This window comes from Anoplopoma fimbria, chromosome 11 (assembly GCF_027596085.1).
Source record: "Anoplopoma fimbria isolate UVic2021 breed Golden Eagle Sablefish chromosome 11, Afim_UVic_2022, whole genome shotgun sequence".
NCBI lineage: Eukaryota > Metazoa > Chordata > Actinopteri > Perciformes > Anoplopomatidae > Anoplopoma > Anoplopoma fimbria.
The window spans coordinates 17855497-17882681 of NC_072459.1; the positions used below are offsets into that span (position 1 = coordinate 17855497).

The following is a 27185-nucleotide window of genomic DNA, read 5'->3' on the forward strand; positions in this document are numbered from 1 at the left end:
GCAAACGGCCATGGATGTGATCCCAAACAAGTGTGTGTGTGTTTCCATGTTCCCATGTCTAGTTTTGAAAAACAACAGTATAGTCTTTTCCACTGACACCTCTTCCCCTCCATTGGGTTGTGCATGCAAACAGCAAAACCTCTCTTGCAGGTGTCAAATATAGAATAGTAGCCTACTGCAAGAGTGATTGTTAAAAAATGGCGCTTGTTCTAAGGGAATTACAGTCCATTCAAATGATTCTCCATGTTGCCCATCTTCACAGGGAAATAATATTCAAAGTGTGAGGGTGATTTTATCTGACTGACTATTTGAGTCAGTATGCTGCCATCAGCAGCGTTATTTAAAGCCCAATGGTTTGTTCTCATTATAGTTAGTCAGAGACCACAGACTTCAGGATAGTTTGACCTTTGACTTCACAGAAGCTTAAGTTTAAAGAACCTGACACAAACACCACCTGACTCTCTGCTCCGTTAAGTGTGGTTCACATTTTGCTTGACTGATGTAAACCATACTTTGGTGTTTAATTTTTACCTCTTTCCTTAAGATTTCATTAAACCAATTTTTTTTCTTTTTACGAAAAGTACCAAAACCCTGGCAACAAGGAAGATCTTGGGTAGATAATAATGAGAATAAATATGAAACAAAATCTAAATCATACCCCCAAACTAAAAAGAAATCTGGTTTGAATTGACATCAAACACTTTCACTAAATTTGTTTAGAAGATGTTTATCTTGTATATCTTTATCTGTGGTGGGTTTGGAGCTGGACAGTCTGGAGTCAGTGGATGAGAGGAGGATGAAGGTCAAACTCAGAGCCATCCTGGACGATCCCTCTCACCCTCTCCATGAGGAACTGTGGCAGCTGGGCAGCTCATTCGGTCATCGGCTCATTCAATTCAATTCAATTCAGTTTATTTTGTATAGCCCAAAATCACAAATTACAAATTTGCCTCAGAGGGCTTTACAATCTGTACACATGCGTCATCCTCTGTCCCAGAACCCTGGGAAGAAACCTATGGGAGAGCGACAGAGGAGGGTTCCTTCTCCCAGGATGGACAGCATGCAATAGATGTCATGTGTACAGAATGAACAGCATAACAGAGATACAACACATTCAATGTACATATAATCACAGTAGTAAGCAGAGTAATGAAGGAAAAATTAAGAATACTTATAAAAGCAGCAATAACTATAGTAGAATTAAAGTAATGATATAGGGAATAATATCAGTAATGTGACTAATAATAATAATGGAAGTAGCAGTGGGTGTCAGCCGGATCACAGCAGGAGGCACGACCATGGTCCAGGTACCACAACGATTCGTGGAAACCTGCGATGCGAGAAAGCAAAAGGGCTTCAGAGTGGAAGCAAAGCTAATATGCGTAATGGTACAGGTAATAGTAATAGTAATGTGACTAATAATAATAGTGGTAGTAGCAGTGGGTGTCAGCAAGGCCACAGCAGGTGGCACGATGACAGTCCAAATATAACCCCGATTCCTGGGAACCTGCGAGGCGAGAAAGCACAAGGACTCCGGGGAAGAAGCAAAATCAGTAATGTGCATAAATAGGAGATTAAAGCATAAAGATGGAGGGAGAGAAGAGGAGAGAGGAGCTCAGTGTATCCTAGGTAGTCCCCCGGCTGTCTAGGCATATAGCAGCATATCTAGGGGCTGGACCAAGGCGAACCTGAACCAGCCCTAACTATAAGCGCTATCAAAAAGGAAGGTCTTAAGCCTGCTCTTGAAAGTGGTGAGTGTGTCTCCCCCCCGGACTGAAGCTGGAACCTGGTTCCACAGAAGAGGAGCCTGATAACTGAAGGCTCTGGCTCCCATCCTACTTTTATATACTCTAGGAACCACAAGTAACCCTGCATTGATGGAGCACAGCTCTCTAGTTGGGTAATATGGAACTATAAGTTCCTTAAGATAAGACGGTGCTTGGCCAGTTAGAGCTTTGTAGGTGATTAGAAGAATTTTAAATTCTATTCTTGATTTAACAGGGAGCCAGTGCAGAGAAGCTAATACTGGAGTAATATGAGTATCTCCTTTCTTAGTTTTTGTTAGAACACGTGCTGCAGCATTCTGGATCAACTGTAGAGATTTTAGAGACCTATTAGAGCAGCCTGATAATAAGGAGTTACAGTAATCTAGTCTAGAGGTAACAAATGCATGAACTAGTTTTTCTGCATTGCTTTGAGACAGGATTTGCCTGATTTTCGAAATGTTACGTAAATGAAAAAATGCTGTCCTTGAGATCTGTTTTATATAAGAGTTAAAAGACGGATCCTGATCAAAGATAACTCCGAGGTTCTTTACGGTAGTGCTGGATGCCAGAGCAATGCCATCTAGAGAAACTATATCGTTAAATAATTTATTTCGAAGGTGATCTGGGCCGAGTAGAATAACTTCAGTTTTGTCGGAGTTTTGTATGTCCTTAAGACATGCTTGAAGTTTAGAGAACTGGTTAGTTTCGTCTGGCTTAATCGATAGATATAACTGGGTATCATCTGCATAACAATGAAAGTTTATTGAACGTTTTCTGATAATATTCCCGAAAGGAAGCATATATAAGGTGAATAAAATTGGTCCAAGAATAGACCCTTGTGGAACTCCGTGACTGACCTTGGTTTTCATTGAGGTTTCATTGTTTACATATACAAACTGAGAACAGTCTGATAAATACGACTTGAACCAGCAAAACAAGTGCGGTTCCTTAAATGCCTATTAGATGCTCCAATCTCTGTAATAAGATTTGATGGTCAACGGTATCGAATGCAGCACTAAGGTCTAACAATACAAGTACAGAGACAAGTCCTTTGTCTGAAGCTATTAGAAGGTCATTGGTAATTTTCACCAGTGCTGTCTCTGTGCTATGATTCACTCTAAATCCTGACTGAAAATACTCAAATAAACTATTGTTATGCAGAAAGTCACACAGCTGATTTGCTACTGCTTTCTCGAGGATCTTAGAGCAGGACAGAGCGCTTCAGACGCTCATTTGTGCCCACTGCCATCAGACTGTATAACAACAGCGGAGACCACAGTCTGTCATCATGCTGACATGCTGACCTAGTATGTATATATACAGTACCAGTCAAAAGTTTGGACACACCTTCTCATTCAATGGTTTTTCTTTATTTTTATTTTTAATTTTTTCTACATTGTAGATTAATATTGAAGACATCCAAACTATGAAGGAACACATATGGAATTATGTGGTAAACAAACAAATGCTCAACAAACCAGAATATGTTTTATATTTTAGATTCTTCAAAGTAGTTGAATGAGATGGTGTGTCCAAACTTTTGACTGGTACTGTATATATATATATATATATATATTTATTTACTATTATTATTTTTTCTCCTTATTTATATTCTTAAAAAAAACTTGCCAGAAGGTGTCATTAAACATTAAAACCAAATTCCAGGACCTGGTACTTACTATTTCTACTAAGATGTGATCTATTTTTGGATACATTATCTGGATAATGTCATCTGATCTCAGGTCTTTGCATTTACACCTGGTATTATTAACTCAACTCGTCTCTACTCTTCCTGTAATCTGATCAGACTTCAATATGCAAATAAGGTTGGTTGTGCTGGCAGACTCAAGTGATGTGGGATACTCTTGAAAAGGTGATGGTCAGCTTTTGTGGCAGCTTGCCAAACTTGTCTAATCTTATCTGTACTGTAAAGCCAATTCCAGAACAACGGTGCTCTGTGTGAACGAAGCCCTCTCAGTGATTTGAGTGGAGCCAGTCGGTCCACGCAGCGGGCTCCCAAACAGAGGGGGCTCCAGCAAAACAACACAGGGTTGTGTGGCAAAAAAGTTCAACCAGGCTGAACCTTTGCTGCAACACAAAGTGATGTCATAATTTTATTTAATGTGTATTTGGTATGGCCTAATTGAATATACATAGATAATTGCAATGCTTTGCAAACTATTCTCAAATACAATGTATAAAACATTCAAGAGTTTAACCATGTGGTACATTTTGTTGTCCAGATTTCTTCACATTTCCTCAAGGCGCTGCATTGCACTGCAAAGAAATACATGAACCCAGTCTTACATGTAGTAGAGGGCCTTTGGGAGCCTCTCAAACCAATACTGGTAGGAGCTCTACTTCTGCCTCCTTTGTACCAGCTTGTCCTGAGATACAAAGAAGAGGTGGAGTAAGGTGACCTTTTAACTTGCTGGATGGATTTTTTAAAACATGTGATCAAATAGATGTCAGTTACATCTCCATTAGATCTGATTACAATGTTTGATAACATTAAGATAATACCAGGTGGAAATAGTGTCTCTATTTCAAAAAGGCCTTTCAGAAACATGTACATTTATTCTGAGATGGCACATGCAGCTGATGTGACATCAGCACAAAGAGTTCTTGGCCTAAAGCGTCTCAGTTTTGAGCCAAGGCCTCGTGTTTTAAAGGGACAGTGTGTAGGATTTGGTGGCAGCTTGCGGTGAGGTTGCAGATTGCAACCAACTGAATACTGCTCCGCTCTCTCTCCTGTCCAAGATTGGGGTAACGTGTGGTAACGCATTTCACCTCGCTCAGAGGCCATCCATACCATAATAACACCACTTAAGGAGCAAAGGAAGTCAGATGGTGGCTGGTGGTGCCACAGTTTTACACTTTGTGGCTTGATTAGGTTTCACGAGCGTTATAAACACAAGTGACCGATAGCTCGACATGGCAATCCAATATATTTGTGACCCCAAGTTTCTCTCTCTCTTCCCACTTCCCAATGAGGAATTTCTAAATAAATTACTTTTTGAAAATAACCAAACCCAAAGTGGACCCAAGCCTGAAGCTTAGCGAAACAAAATGGCTTAATGAATGTGAGTATGAATATGTATAAGAACAGAATGAGATGGGAGAAGCAGACAGAGGAGGGACAACTTTGTAGAAGACATTTTCTGATGGTCCACGTGGTTTTGCTCTCATCCAGCTGAAGGACAAAAACATCTGCTGAGTGAATTACGTATACAGGCAAAAATGCATTGTCTCATCCATGGGTATGTTTGTAGTTTGGTAATGAGGGTGTAGTGCAGTGATTTTGAGATGGATGGCATTCCCAAAAGCATTCTATGCTGGTTTAAGGTGAATATGACACAAGCCGCTCGAAATAGTTCCGATAAATCAGAACACCAAGCAGTGTACAGAGAGAGCTAATGAGTGAACAAGAATTGTGTGGCATTGAGGCCTCTATCTGACCAAGCTGTTCTTATCTCATGTCATGTCATCAGAAGCTAACAGTGATATCTTGCAGTGGGAACTTCCCCCCACTGACCCCTCACCACTGCAGTCCTCTTCTGATACAAGGGGGAGAGTCGATCAATGAAGGGAACAGCTCGCTTTCTGCTTAAACATTAACATCATGCCAAACCATTCTCACTAACATACCTGTTGTGTTTACCAAATTACAACCTGAAAATATTTTTGTTGCTGGATGAAAAAAGGATACATTGTGACTGGTGGATTGATTTATGAATATGTTCACTTTATTTGGACTTTTGAAAATGTTTTACACCAGTAATAAACCAATGAATCAGATTGTATGCAGATAACATCCATACTTGTGATTAATTTAAATGTTATAACAATTCCTTTAAAACTTCCTTTAACTTTATGATATTCAGAATGAGGTGAAAAAAAAATAGTAGAGGCAACTCTGAATAGTATCCATAATTTACCAAAGATGAACTGTGTAAAAGGTGCTCACTGTCCTCAGTCTGCCCTTACATAAATGATACAGGGATTTAACCCTTGGAACCTCATAGGAACATTAGTATAAAAATAGCATCAAATTAAAGTGTTTACAAGATAAATACATTCATCTCCAGGCCAATATAGGAACAGGATAGGGTATCGATTTAGGAAAAGTAAGACAGGTGATACAAAAAATATATAAAAATCATGCATGAAATTACAACTAAGATTTAGGGTTAAGGTCACAAGGTCATTTTTTAAAATTACATTACTTACAATGTAATGTACCCTAATATTTTACTTACTATGAAATAACCTGATGTTACAATTAAAATATTTTTTATAATCCCTGTTAAATTGAATAATCTTATCACTTTCTAGTTTTTATTATGACCTTGCAGCCAAATCTCAGGGTCTTCATTGTCATTAAATTCTACAGATCACAGCCTTTTTCTGGATCAGGACAAAGACATTTAAATAGTGAAATACAATGAAAATGGTCACTATTGATGAAGATTGGGTTAAGAGGCTAAATTATGACAAAAACACCACTTTTTGTAATAAATGGGCTATTGGTTCAAAACATTAAAAAAAGAATCGATCAAAATCGATGCAGAGTGTGAATACCTCTTTGGATCCATAAATGCTAGATCATCAGGGTCATTTTCTCACAGCAGGGTCATGTTCTGTGACACATTATTAAACAGTTTTAACACGGCACATAACAATAAAACTCATTCTCATTCATAAAGTTGTTGGAGTTGCCCTTTAATTCAGCCTTAGATTCATATAAGGTTATGAGTGTATTAACTTGACTTGGATCATGGAGTTTATCTTGTTCTGTAAAGTTGCCCTAGTTGTCCAGGTAATGCTACTCTAGCAGAGGCGGTCTGTCTTTGTGATAAAAGGTAAGCATTCCAACAGGGTGTAGTCTGGGAGGCTGATCCAGGTACTGTACCATGACTGGAATGTTTGGCTGGACGGTTGAACAGGTACGGCAGCATTCTGATCAAGAGCACAGGCATGAATCAGGCTGATTCATGCCTGTGCTCATGAAGACAGTGATGAAGTCCAGTGGATGAGTTCAACAGGATTATGTTTAAATTGCTGCTTCAGTGCAGGAGAGAGTAGAGAGGCCTGATTACTATACATGAGACAGGAAGTACAGTGGTTGCTTAGTTACAGAAAATAAGACAGTATTGTGGTACTCTTAAATAATTTAAATGTCGTGCTTGGTACTTAAGATCTTCTTCTAAAATCTTCCTCTATATCCTAAAATTTCATGAAAAGTTTAAGAAGTTTTATTTTACAAATTTAGTTACAATGCTGATGTCTTGCTCTACCTCTCTCTCACACACAAACACATTTAAAAAAATAATAATTTTAAAATCAACACAAACACAAATTGAATAGATTACGGGTCAATAAGTTTGGTCAACACACGTCTCACACTCGTTTCCTCGGTTTTGTTGTTGTCTGTTCTCTCACTCGTAGCTCTGCTTGTGACTGGATGTCCCTGTCCTTCTCGAGAGCATTTATGCTTTTGTTCCTTTACAGTTTCTTTGTGAACTTCCCAATAGTAATAAGCATTAATAATTTGTGTCCATTGACCTTCTTAAAAGCTGCAAAGCATAACTTCAGACGTCTGTAATAAGTTATCCATGTTGAATTAACCTCTGGTAGTTGATCGATAATCAAGGCTGTTAATGTTTGTTTTCTCCTGAAAAGGCTTGTGTTATGGGGGCGTGACGAATCAGGGAAGGTCACGTCTTGACTGCTAAGACCCAACAAGTAGCGAACGCGGGTGTCTATGTCATCGTTTTAAAATGTATGCGGTTACGCCTGTCCACACTAGGAGTTTTCAAACTCACCCTTACTTTCGGTAGTGTTTCTAAAATCCTTTGTTTTCGGGTGCTCTAAAACTCCGGAGTAGTATGGACGCTCAGTGAAAACCCAAAAGACATACGTTTTAAAATGGAAACGTAGTAATGTGGATGTAACCCTAGAAATATAAGTGGAGATAAAAGTCTTGGTAGAAATACAAATAAAAGGAGAGATCCTATAGAAGTAGAAGAACTGGAGAAGTAGACGTAGCAGTAGAAGTACTTGAGAAGTAGGGGTAGAAGTAAAAGTACAAGTATTGTAGAAGTAGAGGTATCAGTAGCAATAGAAGTACTAGAGAAGTAGAGGTAGCAGTAGCAGTAGCAGTAGAAGTAGGAAACTTTCTTGTGTACCATGAGCTCAAATATGAAGGTAGAATGCTGACCATACTGTGGTAGCTCTTTGACAGCTGACATCAGTCTTGAACATGCTTAAGGCCGAGAATGCAAACTGAGCTCTCACTATTAGGTTGTAAGATAAATTCTGTTTGGACAAAAATGTGCAGACTCTCGTGCTTATTTATCTCTGACAGGGTTAAAAGCTGGATCACCTCCATATACTGGGCAAAAAACACATTACTCTGAGCCCTCTGTCCAGCTTGCATAGCCATTCACTTGTTTGCAAGTTACCTCTGCGTCTGGTTCCCTTCTCCGAACCACATTCCCACTTCCCCTAGATCGAGGCATTTCCTAGGAAGACTCCATCTCTCCATCTTCCATCCACCCACCAGATGCCCTTAGACTCTGCAACCAGTCCGTTTCACATGACTCCCACATCCACCTGCCAGGTTATCAATGTTTCTTTATACATTTGCTTTGCAGCTTCTGTGACCTGAGCCATAAACCCTGAACCCTAAACCCTGAACCCTGGAACCTGCACCTGAACCCTTATCTGTACCTTCCTACCTGCCCTTCCTGTTTACCAGTGGACTCTTAATTACTTCTTTTGTGTTTTTCTATCTATGCCAGTAAACTTATGTTTCTTCATTTGTTCAATAAATTACTGAACTGTCCCTGTCTGCCTGGATTATATTTGGGTCCATTGCCGGTTGACACAAGTTTTAGTGACATTCATTTATATTATTATCATGTTGAACATTTGGCATCTCACACACATACCTGTCTGTATACAAAAATGGAGAGACCTAAATTGTGAGTGTATTTATGTCTTTAGCAACCCAGCCAGGTGAGTGACGGGCTGTAGAAGTGGACAGGTGTCTAAGGTGCAGTGATACTATGTGTGCGGGTCTTACATGGAGAAAAACAAAGTGCATTCATGCCTTTGTTAGGCTAGTCCTCCACATTCCCTAGGGGGTGTGATCTTGGTGACTGTAAGGTGTGTCTGGCTGTCAGCACAGTTTTATTACCTGGAAGAAGCGGGTTCACTGCTGGTATGACAAGTATGACACATGCTAGTTGAAAATGGTGGTGCCACATGAATGTTGTCTACATGTGCACTGTGGCTCTTCAGCGTGGCTACTCCTAGAAATCCTGCAGTGTTTGTTTGTTCTAGTTATATTGCTCGACCATACTTAACATTTTTGAACTGTGACTTTCCTTTAACCTACCGCCTTGAGTAGCTTTTAAGTAAGAGAAAACTATTTGAAACCCACACAGGCTCCTAAAGAAAGATATTTGACTCTACTTTAACTTAACGTGACTGGTGTCACTGGACACTGGGAGACCTTGACCAGAGATACTCAAATATGATGGACCCTGTGGTGATCTGGCAGGGTGGAAGAGATGAGTCCCACTGAGACTACCAAGTGACCAAAGTAACTATTATAGTAACTATAGTAACTATACTATTCTATGATCAAACCAGTCTGTTTGCTGACGGTGAATTGGACAGGGTGTGGATGTCATTCCCAACTCAAAACATCGCAACTCAGGTGTGGCAAACACACACTGAGTTTCTTCTGTATCACAGACTGACTGGAGAGAGCAGCAGAATAAACACATGTTGATGCAGTGACGGCAGTTTTGGTCATTTGATAATTCAAAGCAGATAGTAGTAAAGTGCATTTTTGTTTCCCCTCACAAATTTCATCAGTGTTAAAACAAATGATATTTTGATATTATATATTTTTACTTGGTAAATAATAAATGATTTATGAATTAAATATTACATTCAAAAGATGTCGTTTGCATTTTAATGAATGTATATGCAAAGTTTCAAAAATATTCATAGGAAAGGTATCTGCAAACATTCACAGACAATGTGCTTAATTTGCTTCCTACAATAAAGCAGCAGTTTGTCTGAGCTATTTCACCACCATTGTGGCAGGTGAAGGGTGTGTGCAGCACCAGCTTCTCAATGACAGGTGTGTCCCACTCTTCAGGTTTAAAACTAAATGCATTCCACATTCACACACATATCTATGAAGGCATTCATACAAACAACCACTCACTCACTCACTCACTCGTGAAAGAAACTATGCCAAACCCTTTGCTGCTTAGCATTAATAACATCTCCACCCTGCCCTCAAATATGTGATCCACTCAATAAACACTCCTGCATTCTTTAAAGTATCTGCTTGATTTGCATAAGTACCTGGACCAGGTGAGGACACATGTATCCTTCACACCATAGAAACACAATAAATAATTATTCTTCTGAAGCAGTGAGAAGTGTCTGCAGACTGGATAAGTCTGATGATGTTCTAAACTTAATCATTATTACAACTGTCACATAAATATAAACATACTTGACCTCTGCATTTAACCCATCCTCAGCATTAGGAGGAGTTGGCTGCTGTGAGAAGATCAGTGTCTCACTTCAACATGCTCACGGGAGGAGCCGGGATTCGAATCTCCATCCTTGTGATTAAATAATGACCCGCTCTGAATGAATGCCAACAGGTATTGTGTGTGTATCCAAAACCTGATAGATCTTATTCCTCTGTGTGATATAAAAAACGAGCCACACTGTTGCACTATAGGTGACATGTTCCTCCATCACCAGGAACACTCTGTAATTTATCTCTGTAACTGTTTTCAAACATTTCAGATTTGATGGGAGCTCTTTCTAATGACATCCTATTGTTGTGCCCTTATTTTCTGCAATGGTTTAATGGAACACTACTCAACAAGGTAGGAAGTTGGAATTGATCGAGCGGGCCAATGTAGTGTAGAGCGTAGTGTGTGTGTGTGTGTGTGTATGTGTTTATGAGGAAGCCCTGGGACCAGAACAAGCTAAAGCCCCCAAAACCCCGGCAAAGCCCCTCTGACAGGAAACTGCTGCTGTGTCTGTCCGGACTGTAAGCCTCACAGAGCCACCTCTGGTTACAGTCTGTGGCCACTCCAACAACACACATGCTGGTATTAATATACTTGTGAAGACATTGTATTGTCTCTGATCATAGACACTGCTAATCTAGTGTTAAAGCTTCATTCTGGATTAATTATAATTCTTGTTATCTTCCTTTCTCTCAGTAACAATGACGTGGAACTGATTAAGTTAACTGCTGAGAACTAGAGGCAGAAGATCTGGTCCAGAAACAACAGCAGTCCGACAATGTGGCAGATCTGAAAACTGCAGCAAACAATATTTTTATATTAACAATGGATTAAATGACTTTGTGTAATATCTGGCCAAAGACTTCCCTTTCCATCTGCTGCTCATTGTTTACAGTACGATTAAAACTTAAGATGTGAGACTGGAGTTGATGTTGAGAGATGACTGTACGACTGGATTGTTTCACACATAGTCAGTTTACAAGCTACACACAGACTGTTTAGCTGCATTCAATCAAAGCTACAACATGATTGGACGGTTCTACTCAGACTACAAATGGAAACAAGAATGCTTCAGATACCATAACCTTGTCCCGTTGCATATTTAACAGTTGTTTTATCTCCAACTCGTCTGATCAACTGGCTCTTTGTGTTTCTTGTCTGGGCAGAAGTCATTGTAGCAGGTTAAATGTCATCTTAATCGATATCATTTATGACAAAAATAAGACCCTAGTTGTTATAAGTTTGAACTATTCTTTGTATTTGTTCATGATCCTGTCAGAGCAAGTTGATATAACAAACTCTTGGTTGCTATGGATTCATCTAGAGCATTTTAGAGTTTAGTGCCTTGCTCAAGGGCAAAAGGCCCTTGTCACAGCAGCCATTGTGACATTTCATAGCAGGGAAACCACAAGTGGTCAAATGAATTATGGGCCCATTCTATTTAGTGTGTGTCAGCCAGTGAGCCAGCATGCACAATACCAGGGCCTGGCCTAGCTAAATGGAACAGGGCCACAATCAATGTTATTATTTACACCTGTTTTTACAGTCACTTGTTTAATTCTTAATGTTACCTCTCTTCCTCCTGGGGATCAAACCAGCAACCTTTCACTCACTGCTGTTTAGAATGAGAGGAATCACTTCCCATCCCTGTCCCTGTCCCTGCACACCTGACAGGGACTGAGCTGATAGAACCACACCTCAAACTGGTATGTCAGGTGAGCAGTGGGTGTGTGTGTGTGTGTGTGTGTGTGTGTGTGTGTGTGTGTGTGTGTGTGTGTGTGTGTGTGTGTGTGTGTGTGTGTGTGTGTGTGTGTGTGTGTGTGTGTGGGTGAACCTGCTCTCACACAGAGGGGGAGGACACTTTCTCTGTCGGACTCTCTGTGAAGCATTGAGCTGCTCTTCTTTGAACAAGACGTCACTGCATTGGCCCCTACAGTATACAGAATGCAGCACAAAACAGGCTCTGCCTCGGGTTAAAAGGCCATTTTGAAAGTGAGGAGTAGAGCAGAAGAAGGGGAGGAGAAGAAGAGCCTGCTCTGCTGATCAGAATGACAGGTGAAATGAGTTGAGGAATATGGAGATAGTAAAGCAGGTTCATTTATTCATAACTCAAACTACTATCCTGTTCTTTCAGGCTATTGGCTCTGCTTGTCTGCTTGACCTATGACTCCTTCCTTGTCGTCCTTATTATTTCTTACGGTCAGCTTTTTGAACCACTGGACCAAAATTAAATGGGGTGTGCACATTCATTCAAGAATGATTACTACTTATTTGGCCGACCTCTTAATGTTTCCTGTAGCACAACCATCAGGCCAACATATCCACTGACACACAAGAAGCATCACAATTTCATTCTTTTGAAAAAGAGTATTATGTATTGAATTGGCAATTATTAGCATATTTCCAAATATGACATAAACTCTGACAAGGGTCCTTGTTATGCTTTTATATTCAAAGGGATGTTCAAATGTTTACTTATTCATTATTCACACAATATGATTTTTACCTTCAGTTTTAGAAATAACATCCAATCGTATTTATCTTATATCCTGTCTGTAACAACACACCTATAAATCCCCTCCAGGAGACGGTCCTAAACCGCAAAGAGATGCAGGATCATTTTGGACAGCACATTTTGACAGATAAATAACTGGATGGATAGATACAGCATTAGTAGAAATGAAAGGAAACTTGATAATACAGGGTTATGTTTTTTTTTTTATAACTTGATGTAATACATTACACTAACCCTAGTAACAAAATAATCTTAACTCAAAGGTCTGAGCTTACAACTTCTCGAATTCAACTTTAGCTTTCAACCACATCTCACAGTTTTTTTTTTTTTTGTTGAAAGCTCTGAAAGCCAGTAAGTGAACCTTTGAGTATAGATTAATTTGTTAACCTAATGGTCTGATCGTTTTTTTATACTTTGTCTTTCACTCATTTCGGTTCCTTAACTTTATTTATATCTTTTAGGTCATACATTGCAGAGACTTTGTACAGAGTTAGAATAGTGTCCAGAAGAGGGTGCTACATGTCCAGCTGCCTGTGCTGATTCCATAAGACTATACCAGTTCACTTGTAAGCCTAGTGAGAAAATGTAGCAGCTAAACTGAGCTCACCTCCAGGAGACTCATAGAGGATCTTTGATGTGTTGACATCATCTAGTTAGCACTATATATTAAGAACCTCAGTGTGTCTCAACATAAACCTGGAGCAATATATTAAATGTCATAATGTCGTCAGTATCTATACAAATACAATTGGTGGTTCTGGATCTCACTGTGAGACACGTCAGCTGTCCATCAATTTAGAGTCTGGAGAGCAAAGACAACCTGCATCATAACTCTGATGTAAGAGAGTTTCGGAGCTGTTTCACAAATTTGTATTCATATTTGTGAAGGAATTTTCCTTATTGTATGTTAAACTTCCCTCATGTAGGTTAAAGGTAACTTAAGACTGGGGTTCACAGTTCAGGTCAACTGTCTGTCTCTCTTCGCCTGCCTCAGCTCCTAGGCCGAGGTCAGCTAGAAACCTTCTGCATTCGGTTTAGACTCAACAGGCTGGCGTCTGGTTGGAGACGCTGGATAAGAGAGACTGTACAGAGGCTATATTGTTGCTAGCACAGCAACGGTAGATGTATTTCCTTGTTTATATCTTATATCCAATAGAATCCTCACACATGCCAGGCTGATGTAGAACTAACCCTATTTGGATGTAGCGGAACTTAGCTGGTCTCGGGAAGGTTAAATACTGTGCTCAAGGACACCATCTTCAGAATTGGGTAGCAGTACGCTCTGATTCACATGTGGTGTTTCCCTGTTCTCCTCGATCGAGCTTCAATAAATGTTACTGCTTAAGACATCTGGGTCTGCTGAAACTTCTCCTGTCTCGAGGGAACTAGCTCTAAGATTTCCATCACAGTATTCATATTTGATGCTTTTCTCTAATCTTTGTCTTTTGTGAAATATTGAATCACTTTAACTCATTGAGCCCTGAACATTTAGAGGACATTCAGAGGGAAAATGTCTAACAACTCATAAACAACTGAAGCGGAACAAGGATCTGTACGTAGACATTTTCTGAATGGGGTCACAAACCCAAAGGGTCAAAACAAACTGGTTTGAACGTTAACAATTCATTATATTTTATCAGTTCCTCATGTATTTTGTCTCCTCATTTAGAAAAAGTAAATATTATTATTAACAGCTCTGCTCCCAGCAGACCACATGACACATGACAATAAAAACACTGTGCAATAATAGTTAAAATAGTTTTTTTTCTGTCTGTAAATATTATATTTCAGTTATTGTGTTTTTCTACTGTTTTTTATTGCTTATTTATAATACTTGTTTTTTATTTTAGTTTTTTAGTTTTTATTTTTCATTTTTTATTTTTATTTTTATCTTGTCTTTCTTTACTGTCTCTTGTGTGCACTTTAACTCTATGCTGCTGTAAGCCTGCAAATTTCCCCGCTGCGGGACTAATAAAGGATTATCTTATCTTATCTTATCTTATCTTATCTTAACTACAGCTGTACAAATAACTTAGAGGAGAAAAAAGTCACGTCAACCTCATACTACCTAATGCCAGACAGATAACTGAAAATAACAAAAATGATAAAGTAAAATCAATTCAGCTAAATTGATGAGTCATTTTCTTAAAGCCAGAAATATAGACAGGTGTTTTTGTAATTAACATTAACTGCTCTCTTCAGTCAGATGCTATAGTCCAACACTCTCCATGCTCAAGCTGGGGTTAGCCAGGTTTCTACGCTACATGACACTAGTTATAGTTTCATATACAGCTGCTGTCATGTGAACATATGCCCTCCTACATTCAAATTATTGATACCAAATTAAATGGATGCAGTCACAACCTCAGATTAATAAAGCCTGTGGAAAGTAAATGGTCTGTACTTGTAAAGCGCTTTCCTTGTCTTCCAAACACTCAAAGCGCAGGTGGTATTCTAATCATTTCCTGATAATAATTACACATATAATATATTTATAAATGTTTTCTTTGTCATCAATATATATACACTTTGTAAATTATCCTACAAAATTTTATTTGCAAACATTTTTGCAAAATGCATTTGTGACTAGCTGTGTGCAGCTTGACCTCACAGGAAATAAATGCCAGCTGGCATACCACCAGACTTCAGAACAGCTTATTTTCCTCTGCATTTTTTTTGTAAACCTGTAGTAGTATAAAACATTTTTTTTTTTAAATAAATCAAAATGCCATCTTTGGAGCAAATGAGTATGTGTAATTCAAAAGGGTTTGCTCGTTGTGCGAACCCACACAGAATTATCACCAGATGTTATAGTTTGATATGTCAGATGAGTTTTCAGTGTTTTCATAACCGCTCCTATGCATCAAAGCAGCTTCAAAACTTTAATTAATGCAGCTTTTAATTGTCCTCAATAAGCGTAATTTATTAATCATAATAATATGGAGGCACATTTCAGCCAGGAAAGTAAATAAGAGATAATGTTGTGTGACAACAATACTAATTCTCATGGCCTCCTTCAGTAAAGACTTTACTTTCTAAGTAAAGGCAAAGCCTTACTTTTGAATAAGCAGTTTATTTTTGTATTTTTCATTCCATACATGTCATCATTTTTTTCTTTTCCCTATTGAAATATGTTTCTGCAAAGATAAGGTGAAGGTAGACTTCCTGATTTAGTTTAAGAGCTCAATTAAGAAGACATGATCAATAACAGTATATGTTGTAAAAACATCAGCAGTGTCTTGTGAGATTAGATGTAGTTGGACTGATGGGGGATTATGATGCTGTAGATCAGTCTGTGTGTGTGTACAGTCAGTAGTTATAGCCAGTGTCTGAGGAGGATTTGACTGGATTAGCTGCTCTGGAGTTCCTATAATAGCAGACGTAAGATCACTGCTCACTGCTCCAAATCCTATCTGCAGCCATTACAAGTCAGAGAGTCAGATCCCCGATGCTTGAGCCGAGGCTGGTTAACCTTAGAGCTCCACTGAAGGATTAAGGTAACAGGAGGATTGGAGTGCAGACTCCCTAATGAGAAGCATATGGGAGATTGTTTTGACTAGCTGCAGTCAGGATATGATGATGGAAAGCAGTCACCACTTCTGACATGTGTCCGTGTCTATGACTCATTCATTTATGAGTCCTTATATTGGGTGCGGCTCTAGCTCCGGAGGTGTAGCAGGTCATCAACTAATCAGAAGATCCCCGGCTGCTACAGTCCGCATGTTGAAGTGCTGTTGGGCAAGATACTAAACCCCGTACTGCTCCAGAAGGCTGTGCCATGGCTTTGAGTGGTCCGAAGACTGGGAATGCACTATATAAATGTCCTTTTACCATAAATGGGGTTAGCAATGTCCCGTGTTTGATCTCCGTGTTCAGTTTGTGTTTTTCATTTTCTCCCCATGTGGGTTTCCCTGGGTTCTCCAGAACATGTATCCATCCCCAGGTGCTGTGCATGGGGGTCTGCAGAAGGCTGTGCTGGTCTCAGTGGGCACAAAGTCCAAGTTTAATAGTCTTATGAAGTGTGTATAAAAGGAGCTCCTCTATTATTCTGACTTCTGAGCTCCTGAATCCTCTAGAAGGAAGTGGCCGTGTGGCTTTGACAACCATGAGTTATCTTATTAAAAAATGTGATTTTGATATTATTTGCCTTTTTCATATGTTTGAATTTCATTAAAATCAAAGCTTTAATTTTTAAGATAACTTATAGCCAAAGGGATGGATAAAGATGACTATGGTCCACTAAAGGTCATGACTTTTCAGAATAATCTCCTGGGGACAGGGCAGGGCTGTAGAAATACTGCTGTTCTGGGATATAGATATTTGGCCATCAGGATATTTATGCAGTCATTATGTTTGTTATAATGCTGTTTCAATGCTTACTTTACAATGCCAGGAACACAATACTACTAGAGAAAAATACTGAATCCTTTTTTGATTGATTTTTGTTCACCAAAATCAAATCCAAATATAATGAGTCCGGACTCAACATTGTAGTTGTGAAAAGATACATGGTCTTGTGTAAACACTTTACACTTTTTAAATGTCAACTCCTTCAGGCCGCTTAATCCCTAAAAGTTCTAAGAAAAATAGTAGGTATGACCTAGAATAATCAACTTTTTGAAGATTTGGCCCATGGAGCCTTACTTGACTGACCATTCCACTGTTGGATTGTGGCGTGAAAATGTGGTTATGAAACAAAATATCATAAGGGGGTCATATGGGGGTGCAGAATGTCTGATTTTACATTGAACTGCTTGGTTTCTCCCAATAAATAATAATTTAGAGTGTAATTTGGTGTCTTTTAATAATACTGTTTAAATAAATGTAAAATATTCATGTGCATTCAATCTGTCTCCTTAATTTGGGTTAATAAATCACCATGTAGTTGCAAAATCCAAATTTGCGGGACCATCGGAGCAGCATTTTGGTGATAACCTCAGAAAGGCTAAATACCAACAACAAAAGGCCACTGTTTCAAAATCAAAGAACACAGTTATTAATCAGAAAACTAGCACTATCAAAGTGCTAAATGTAATTTGAATTTACTAACGGTTCTCTAAAGTCAGCTGGAGGAAGAATGTAGAAACAGCTGTTTGCAGCTTGTGTCTCTCCCTCTCTCTGTCTCTCTTTGGGAGACTGTCCCTTCAGTCTGTGGACTGCTAAAATGGAGGGAGAAGGACAGAAAGTTCTTCCTACGTCCAAGAGAAGCAAGCAGGTCAAAAAACTTGTCTCTGTCTATCCATCTTTGCTCCATTTCAGTAATTTGCATTTCATGATGTGTAAGTTGCTACTGCTTTTAATGCTCTAATACTCTTTCCAAAGACAATGGGATGGCCTACGGTCCACAGCAGGGTCAGCTGGGAACCTTAGGGTGTCCTCAGAGGACGGCCAGCAGGATGCTGCCCTCCAGGTTGCCAGTTACGTCAGAAATACAGGAAGAAATTGAGTAAGTGAGTGAAAAATCCCATCCAGCATATTTATCTGGTATACATACAAGAACTGGGTTAGCAGTCATAAAAGCAATATATGCTTCTTAATGCACAGCTATTAATAAGAATACAGAAGTTATTTCTATGACATGCTCTCTCTTTGTCCATGTGTGTAGGATTTGGTACAAAATGTGTTGGTTTGACTTACAGCACAAATGAGCCACAAATGAATACCAATACAGTCAATGACATGAGTCATGCTGGTATAATAACTGACCTTAAAGAATAACAACTGATCTGTCATAGGAATAACTGATATGCCGAAATAACATCTATCCTGCTGGAATAACAACTGACCTGCAGGAATAACAACTGACCTGCAGGAATAACAACTGACCTGCTGGAATAACAACTGACCTGCTGGAATAAGTACTGGCCTGCCATTTGCTAAACCCACCCCCTCTTAGTTACTGTTGCCACGGCTGTTAAGCTTTCCATTCTCACATGGAACATATGTAGTTTACAAAGATGACAGAAGCAGAAAAACATTGAACTTGAAAATATAATTATGTCCATTGGACACAATGTTATGGCCTAGTCCAGGACTTTCTGAAATCAATGAGCCATCGTTGGGTGAAGAAGGTAAATACAGTGCCACCTCCAAATGCAAGCAGTTTCAATTATTACAATTAGTATTTTAAAATTTTAACCCACAAGATTTTTATGATTTTAAGACTTACCGGGATCCTAGAAAAGCCATTTTCCTGTTTGTGACATCATTCTAATGTAACTTCTATGGGCTGAGTGGAACCAAGCAGAAAAAAACACTGTGCACAATATTATGTAAGACAGTTATTTAAGATGATCAATGTGCAACCAAAGTTTCTGCCCTACACACACATATAAACGGCAGAAAGTTTAATTACACATTTGAGTGCACGTGAGTGAATGTAAGTGCATGTGAGCCCCTCACTCTGAACCGTGCTCAGTCCTGAGATCATTGGCTTCATTAAAACCAGAACATGAAACTGTAACACGGACTGATCAAGTGTTCAGTTCACGTTGGACTGCCTGTAGACGACTTTGTTACCTTGTAGACCTGTCCAGATGATTTCAGACTGTGGCGCCATACAACTTAAGGCTGCTCTTAAATGAAACAGTTATGCCTCAGCGTTTTTAGAAGACTAGTCCAAGGCCGGTTGAAAACATGTCTGTTCAGAACAGGCTGAATGTTGGCCTGTGATGCTGCTGCTTTCTGGAAAACACACTAACAAGTTCACACTCAAATCGCTTTCTTGTGGCCCTCAGGAAAACACCTGCCATGACATACTGTAGACACACCCAAGTCACAGCTACGCACAGTCAGAAACACAGAGGATACTCTGGTTCAGGAAAGAACACCAGGGGTACACTTTATCATTAGGCAAGGCAACTGTCTCGGGGCCTCAACTAAAAGGGCCCCAAACCATGCAGCGATTTATAAAGTAAAGAAAGTTCAATAAGAAGTATTTTTGTCCAGTGTAGATATAAATTAGTGTATCTCTAAGAGATAATGCAAGACCAGCTATGTGTGTGTGTGTGTGTGTGTATTGAACCTTAGTGTTGATTGTCTTTAAAATGTACATTTAATCTATATAATAAACTACAGGATCATAACTGTAACCATGAACCAGAAAATACAACGACGTCAAATGTCAGTCAGTGGCGTCATACGGTTTAATAAAGTCAGTGTCGTGGATTATTGAAGCAGGTAGACTACTTAGCCCGTGAAAGCGTGCGGCCCGTTTTTCTTAATTGGACCTTGAATGCAGCAGCAGCACTGATCCACAGGAGTCTAACGCGCCGCGTGTCCTCCCCGGCGCTGCTCTCCCGTTGTGCGGCCGGTCAGGTCTGTCAGAACCGTGGCGCGGCGGATTGGAGAGACGTTAAAGGTCAGTCAGCTGGGAAAAAAAAGCCCACGTGTCGGTCAGATTAGGATCGGGCCGAGAGAGAGAGCGTCCCGTTACCGGCGCGCAGGGTCCGTCCCATTGATCTGAAGGGGGGAATGAATGCTGACACATCCACGCAGTCAGCGAGAGTTTGGAGAGCGGGCAGAGTGATGCGTTTCAGGGACGGGTTCACTCAGCAGTCGGTACTGTGAAAGTCCACTACAGCGGCGCGGGGACCGGACATCTGGACCTCGATTGGATAATATGTCTCTGCTGAAACAGCGGGGGAGAGAGCTCGAGCGTTTCGATGGACTGTCGCTCATTTTTACGCGTGGGGGGTAGCCCTGCGCGTGAACTACGCGAACATTATTAGGGAAAAACTTTATTTATCCCAAAATGGGCAATAAGTGTCTACATAATAAATTACTTAATAAAAAACATTATTATCAACCGGTCAGTGGTTGGGTTCCGTTAACATGTCTGAAGACCAATATGGTTCCTGGTGATAGGTTCTGCTCACAATAAGCACTAAATCTGTAACGTGTCGAGACATCACAAAGTTGATAATAACGGTAGGGTTAATGACAAAATCATAAATAATACGTTGTGCTCAGGGATGACCAACTATGTGTGAAGTCTAACATTTCCTTTTTAAAAAGTCTAATTTTTAAGTATTATTTAGTTCCATCTGATAAAGGATGGAGCGGTGTGTGATGGAGACATACGGTTCAGTTTTGACTCTTTTTTTTTTTTTTTTTTTTTTTTTTAATGTTTTATAAATGCATTTTAGTTCTGTACATACATATTTACAAATGTTGTGTTTAATGTGATTTTCTTTGTCTAATGTTGAATTTCTTTTTAATATTATAAACAATATAACAACACACTTAGACAGTGCAGAAAAAGAAGAAAAATGGTGATTTTTTTTGGTAACACCTGTTTCAATCATTAGTCAATATAAAACCCTGCAGATTAGGCACACCGGTCATTCACAGTAACACTACATCATATGTGCAGTGAGAGTCAAGTGTTTAAGGAGTGCAGTAAAAGCTCTTTTCATTTTTTTAATTGCATTGACAAATTGAAGAACATAACGCAATGCCTGTGATGATTGATTATTCTTTTTTTTTTGTGGAATATGGAATTACTTGACACAATATTTAGAGCCAAATAGTCAAATCTTTTGCAGCTATAAAGCCACATCCCAAAGCACGTCCCTCCCAGGAAACCAATGTGAGAGTTTTCATGTGAAACTAGATGCATCCAGATGAAATGTGAATGATCCCATAGGAAAGTAGGGCAGTTTGGAGAGGGGAGTTCATTTTGTTCTTGTGATCTGTCCTGAGGGGAGGAGTCAGTCAGCTGAATGTAGGTGCTGAGTGGACTGTTGCCAGCCGGTCAGCCGGTCAGCCGGTAGCGCTTAAAGGCAGGCTGAGGGGAGGTGAAGTGACAGTGTTGGGTAGCCGTCTCTCCCACAAACAGAACCACCCCTAAAGTTTCCCTCATGATTCTCTCCTCCCAGAAGTTACCCGAGCTCTGGGACTACTTTCTGATTTACATCTCGGGAGCCCTAGAGTTTAATCCTGACAGCAAAGACATAGACCTGGGACTGTTTCCTCTCAGGATGAACCCCACCATTAAGACCAGGTAGGTGTGCCGCAGGGAGAGTCAGGAGCAGCGGTGAGGAGGGATGCTTAATAATCTGCTCTGATACGTGACATTAATGTGCTTCACTGCAAAAGTTCAGCGATGTTGGGAAAAGCCGGAGAATGAGTCATGTGTGGAATGCTTGTTTTTGAGATTGCACACTCCTTTAAAGATGTGTTGCTTTACAGGAATAACAGAAACTGGTTTGTTAAGTTTGAACCATTGACAAGATATAAGTCTGGAGTTTGTATTTAGTAATATAGTACAAAAAGACTTGTAAAGTCATTATAAATAAGAAAGATGTACTGATAATCTTAACAAAAAAGCAGTGCTTTGTAAAATGGCTTGTTTTACGATGCACCTTAAACATAACCTTGATACACTTTAAGTTACTGTGCATAACTCTGATACAACTTAAAACGATGCATTCTTGATTAGCGTGAAATGAAGGGTGCAGATGTGTCTGTTCTCGGGTCAGCAGAAGGTGGGTGACGAAGGAAATGATTCATGGTCATCCTAACTTGTATCTGACTTTGTATTGATGCAATGAGTAAAGAATACAATAGCTGCCCTGTAGCTGTGTAATCCGTCACTCAAACTGAAGGCCGTGGTTGATTAGATCTTGTGAGGCTGTTTTGCTGTAGTACAGGTTATGCAGTAAATAAAAGCATTATGACTAAAACTAAAAACACAAATGTAAAAAGATGTGAAATGAAGAAAAAAGATTTGGAGCTGTGTGGTCCGTGATCCACCAGGTGGTCCCTGCAAAGGGGAGAATCATTTCTACTGAAGCCATAAGTATTGTGTAACAGTAACCGTTTCAGGTTGCGTTGACAGGTTGCTGATTCATTGGACGGTTTTGGTGATGTCATCCTTCATCATCAGCACTACATGCATACACGCATCATATTCCTGTGACTGACAGCAGGTCATGCTGCTCTGTACTGAACCTGATGAGTTCAGCGTCACTCGGAGCTCACTAAGAAAGAATCGATTAGAAGCATTGTTGGTTGAGACTGGACCTGGACCTCATCTGTCATACTGAAGAACAGGTAGAAACAAGGAGGATCTGAATCCACTACGGACCGGCTGATGTGTGAAAGGAGGATGTACAGGAAGATATTTCTTAGAGGAAGGGGCAGTGTATGTCTGGAAGCCCGTACTCACACGATTAACACAAGATATCAGCTATTTCTATTAAACTGGCTAACATGGCCTATATAACTCTGGTCAAACTACATGAATGTTAAGGTTCTCTACACAACTATAGTCGTTGTAAAGATCTAGAGGAGGTCGGGATCAAAGAATGAAGTCTCTCTCTCTCTCTCTCTCTCTCTCTGTTGATATCAGAGCTTCTGCTTGCTTTGTTCATAGTGCATGTTAGTGCATGTGAGCGTGCCCCACTGGTTAGCCCGCAGCCGCCGCTCTGTGCTGCTGTCATACGGCGGTTACAGCTGATAACGCCGTCCTGACAGCGTCATCACAGCCCCGAGGCTGCTGTAGTGAGTTCCCCCGCCCAGGTAAACACTAGCTGCATTCCAAACTGCGTGCTGTTTCTTTTTTACTTTTAGTACATACTGCGGATTCCCTTATAAAGTGCTGACTGTTTCATGCAGTATGCTTTTGATTGGGACGTACTTCTTCCTCATACGTTTTCACCTTGACCCTCTTGCTCATATATCTCTTGCACAGAGCATTGTGGGTCAGAATTGCCAGAAAAGCCTGTTTGCTTGTCCTACATGTACAAATGTAGGACATCCTGGTATTTTTGGCATACTGCATTTGACATACCATGTATTGGTTCCAGTTGATTTTTCTGGCATACTAATTAATCTGGTAGCATTGGTATATGAATGCACCGACAGTTATCTCTGTCAGCGCTGTTGCCGTTGTTTGCACTGTTAGCGCCGTTTCACTTTATGGAAAAAGTAGATCTGTATGAAGCCTTACAAGAGGCTGATGAGAACGGGCAATGTTTGAGTGATGAATAGCTGTTTTTTTCTTTATTTATTCATTTATGTTACGTTTTCTAATGTTGGAGAAAAAGAGCCAGAGTGAAACAGAGGCATTGGTACTGTAATAAACCAGGGAGGAGAGTTTCTGTGTAGCTGTTGTTCAAACTGCTTTTACTCCCTTTTTGATGAGGAACTGTTAATAGCACAAATCCCCATCAGCTGTGTTCTACAGGCAAAGACTCACTGCAACAATGACGAGCATGATTATTTAAATCAGATTGCTAGATTGCTACTCCACGGTCCTCTGGTGGTCTGCTTTGATTTTACAATACAAGTGAACATCACCCAACTGACCTGGAACGGAACTCAACAAAGCTCGACTGAACTTGTTGAAAGTCACAAAGTGGTTTAAGTGATTTACCCTGATGGTTTTCTGAAGTAAAATACAAAAACAGATAGTGGAGTGTCATGTTTTTGCCACTGTGTCACTGGACAACCTTCTGCTGCTGTGTAGAATTCTTTATCGATAGCATAATGACATAAGGGCTGCAGGGCATCGGAAAAGGTGCGTATGGACATTAGGCAGAATACACATGTAATTCCTGTTAATGTAGCTGCTGTAATTGAATTCATTGTGTTCGGAAACATTTGACCAGCATGCAGCATGAATCACACACTGCAGCTGCCAACACAGATCAAACCGGACGTTGAGACGGTCAGACAGATGGTGCCCCGCTGAGTGCAAACGCTGTTCTTTTCTTTTCTCTGTCTCTTCCACTTCAATTTTCATATTTTGCTTATGGCACTAGATGCTTTGGCTAGACAGAAGCATCCGGCCAATATTGGTCTTTTGTTTCATTTTAAATTCCAGCCTGTCAGTTTCACTCACCTCTGATATGATGGAAGGAGGATCCTGCTGTGACACATTTGAATCATTTCTCTATCAGGCAACTCGTGTTGTGGGAGGATTTACTCAGCCATCAGTAAAATATGAAATTTATGTCCCCTAGTCCCAGATGGAATAAGGTTGGTCTGGAACAGTTTATAAGATAACTTTATTGGTACCTGACAGGGGGATGGATAGACAGGATGGACTGCTGTAGAATAGCTAGTGTAGGGAGCAGATGATGTTTAACTCATGACTGCTGACCTCTGGCTGAAGTGTGGAAGGAGGAGGTGGATTAGAAGGCAGAAGGGTGGCAGGAATCCAGAGACGAGGGTGAGAAGCAGGTCACCTGCTGCGTATTAGAAGCCTGCTGGGTTTTCAGATCAACATGGGGCAGCTGGGGTTAACGCTACAGTTGCACACTTCTGTGAATAATCAAGGTGGAAACTTTCCATGGGACTTAAGATGAATTTATGGGAGTTAATATGAATGAAATGTAAAGATATTGGCTATATGCCCTGGATGTGATTACTAAGTTAAATGAAGATAGAAACAAACCTTTTACCATATCAAACACACAAAATCTATTCATTTGCCAAATTAATCATTTGTCATATACATACAATGTGAAGTGTGCTGTGTGATGAGTGAGCTAGCTTGCAAAATAACGAATGATGAAAGATGCTTTGAATGATCAAGCCAACAGTGTGGGCGCTGTGTAATTTGACAACATTTTTATAAGCTGGCTAATTTACATATGATGGAAGAGAGCGCAATTCAAATAAATGGGCATACTTTGAGCAAAGCATGCCATAAGGCCTAGTAACCAATGCGTAACCAATAGGTCCACTATTAAAAAAAGTAAGATTTTTAAACTAAAAGTTGCAATATTTCTGGAAATTTTGCGACCCTTTGTGACCAAAGTTAAGACAAACCAGACAAAATCAAACAAACACAGGACTTTCTTCAGGAGACAACTGTTCATTTCCCGAGCTAGAGTAAAAGTAAACGTTGACATTTTGACAGTGTGGTTAGTCATGTGACTCACATTTTTAGTCAAGTTTATGTCCACCATGATGCTTTCCTAAACCTAACTGGTGGTTTTGTTGCCAAGACCTAACTTCCTGTAAAGAGGGAAGTTTATTTTAAAAAGGCTCATGTATTGACACTCCATCCTCGATACGTCCTAAACTGACGCTAGAGGGTTCCGGAGAGATTGATTTTTGAAGCTTATTGCAACTGACCAAGCTGCATTTTTTGACGCATTGTTGTGAGAACGTGTTGGCATTATCACACTGTACCATACACCTGTCAACAATCAAAACAGGCATGATGTTCTCTAGGATGGATTACATAACATAAGTTTTTAAAGGGACTTTATGTAACTAATGTTAGCGGCTGTTATATACAGGATAATGATGAATGCTAATATACTAAAGAGTAACAGTAGCACAAGTAGAAAAGAGTCATAAAGTCTTGCAGTGTATTCAATCTGCGTGTTTCATTGCTCATCAATTCAGCTTTTTTATTTGTAAGATAATGAATGTGTTGCTATTATATGTATTCAGCCATATGTGTGTGCATGCACATTTTTATTTGACTGACTTTTTATTTATTTATTCACTGGATGAAGTGATCAACACCTGCTTCAGTCTGTACTCCTGTTTCCGCAACAGATTACAAATTGTTCCCCTCTTGATTTGAGAGCCTCAGTTAGATAATTGCAGTTTAGAATGGAGTTGGAGTTGGAAAGAGACCTGTACGATCAGGATGTTTTACAAGTATCCAGTTTACGAGCTAGTGTTGAACCAATATAAAGCGAAATCATAGTCAGATCATAGCCAGTGGGTTTCCAGATTTTATTTCAGCCAATGTGTTCTTCCTCTTTTGCTCTTCATCTGACTGTTTACCTGCAATCAACGAAAGCCTGCTCCAACATGATTGGTTAATACTATTCAGACTACAAATGAAAAAAAAAAACACTTCTGATGCCAAAATCCAGTCCTGTTGCCTACAGATCCTGCATATGAACGCAATTCTGTTGCTAGACATTATTCCTTTTAATGATTGGGTTTTGGGAGCATATTTTTGGGGAATCAAGATATTCCACCTTATACTGTAGAGCTACAATATAAACAGCCATTATTTGAAACAACCCTCAAAGATAGCACAGTTTTATTTAATATATACATGATTTTGTTTATTCGGCTTGGTGTCCTTGAATTAATTTCCATGGTGAAAGTGACCACAGGCTGTGACAGTGGTGGCAGGTGTGACTGGATGCATTTTGACAGGTTATTTACCCGACTCCTGTCCTTGGTATTAAGGCCTCTGGTGGCAACAAGCATCACTTTGGTTCTGCTGTGACAGAGGAAAACAACATGCTCTCATTAAGTCACCTGGCCTCAGCATCTTTAACCACCTTATCTAGGACTCATTGTCAGATGTACATATGTTCTTTGTTTCTTTCCTGTTAACTTAAGATA

General features: G+C 39.8%; 1 protein-coding gene across 1 annotated transcript in view; it reads left to right on the forward strand.

The window, feature by feature from the left end:
- Positions 1 to 21715: 21715 nt before the first annotated feature.
- Positions 21716 to 27185, forward strand: part of si:dkeyp-72e1.9 (syntaxin-binding protein 4) — a gene marked incomplete at its 3' end in the record, with an annotated part of 62271 nt that continues 56801 nt past the window's right edge. Inside the window, 1 exon segment of the mRNA XM_054607384.1 lies at positions 21716 to 21858. Coding sequence (XP_054463359.1) covers positions 21716 to 21858 — 143 coding nt within the window.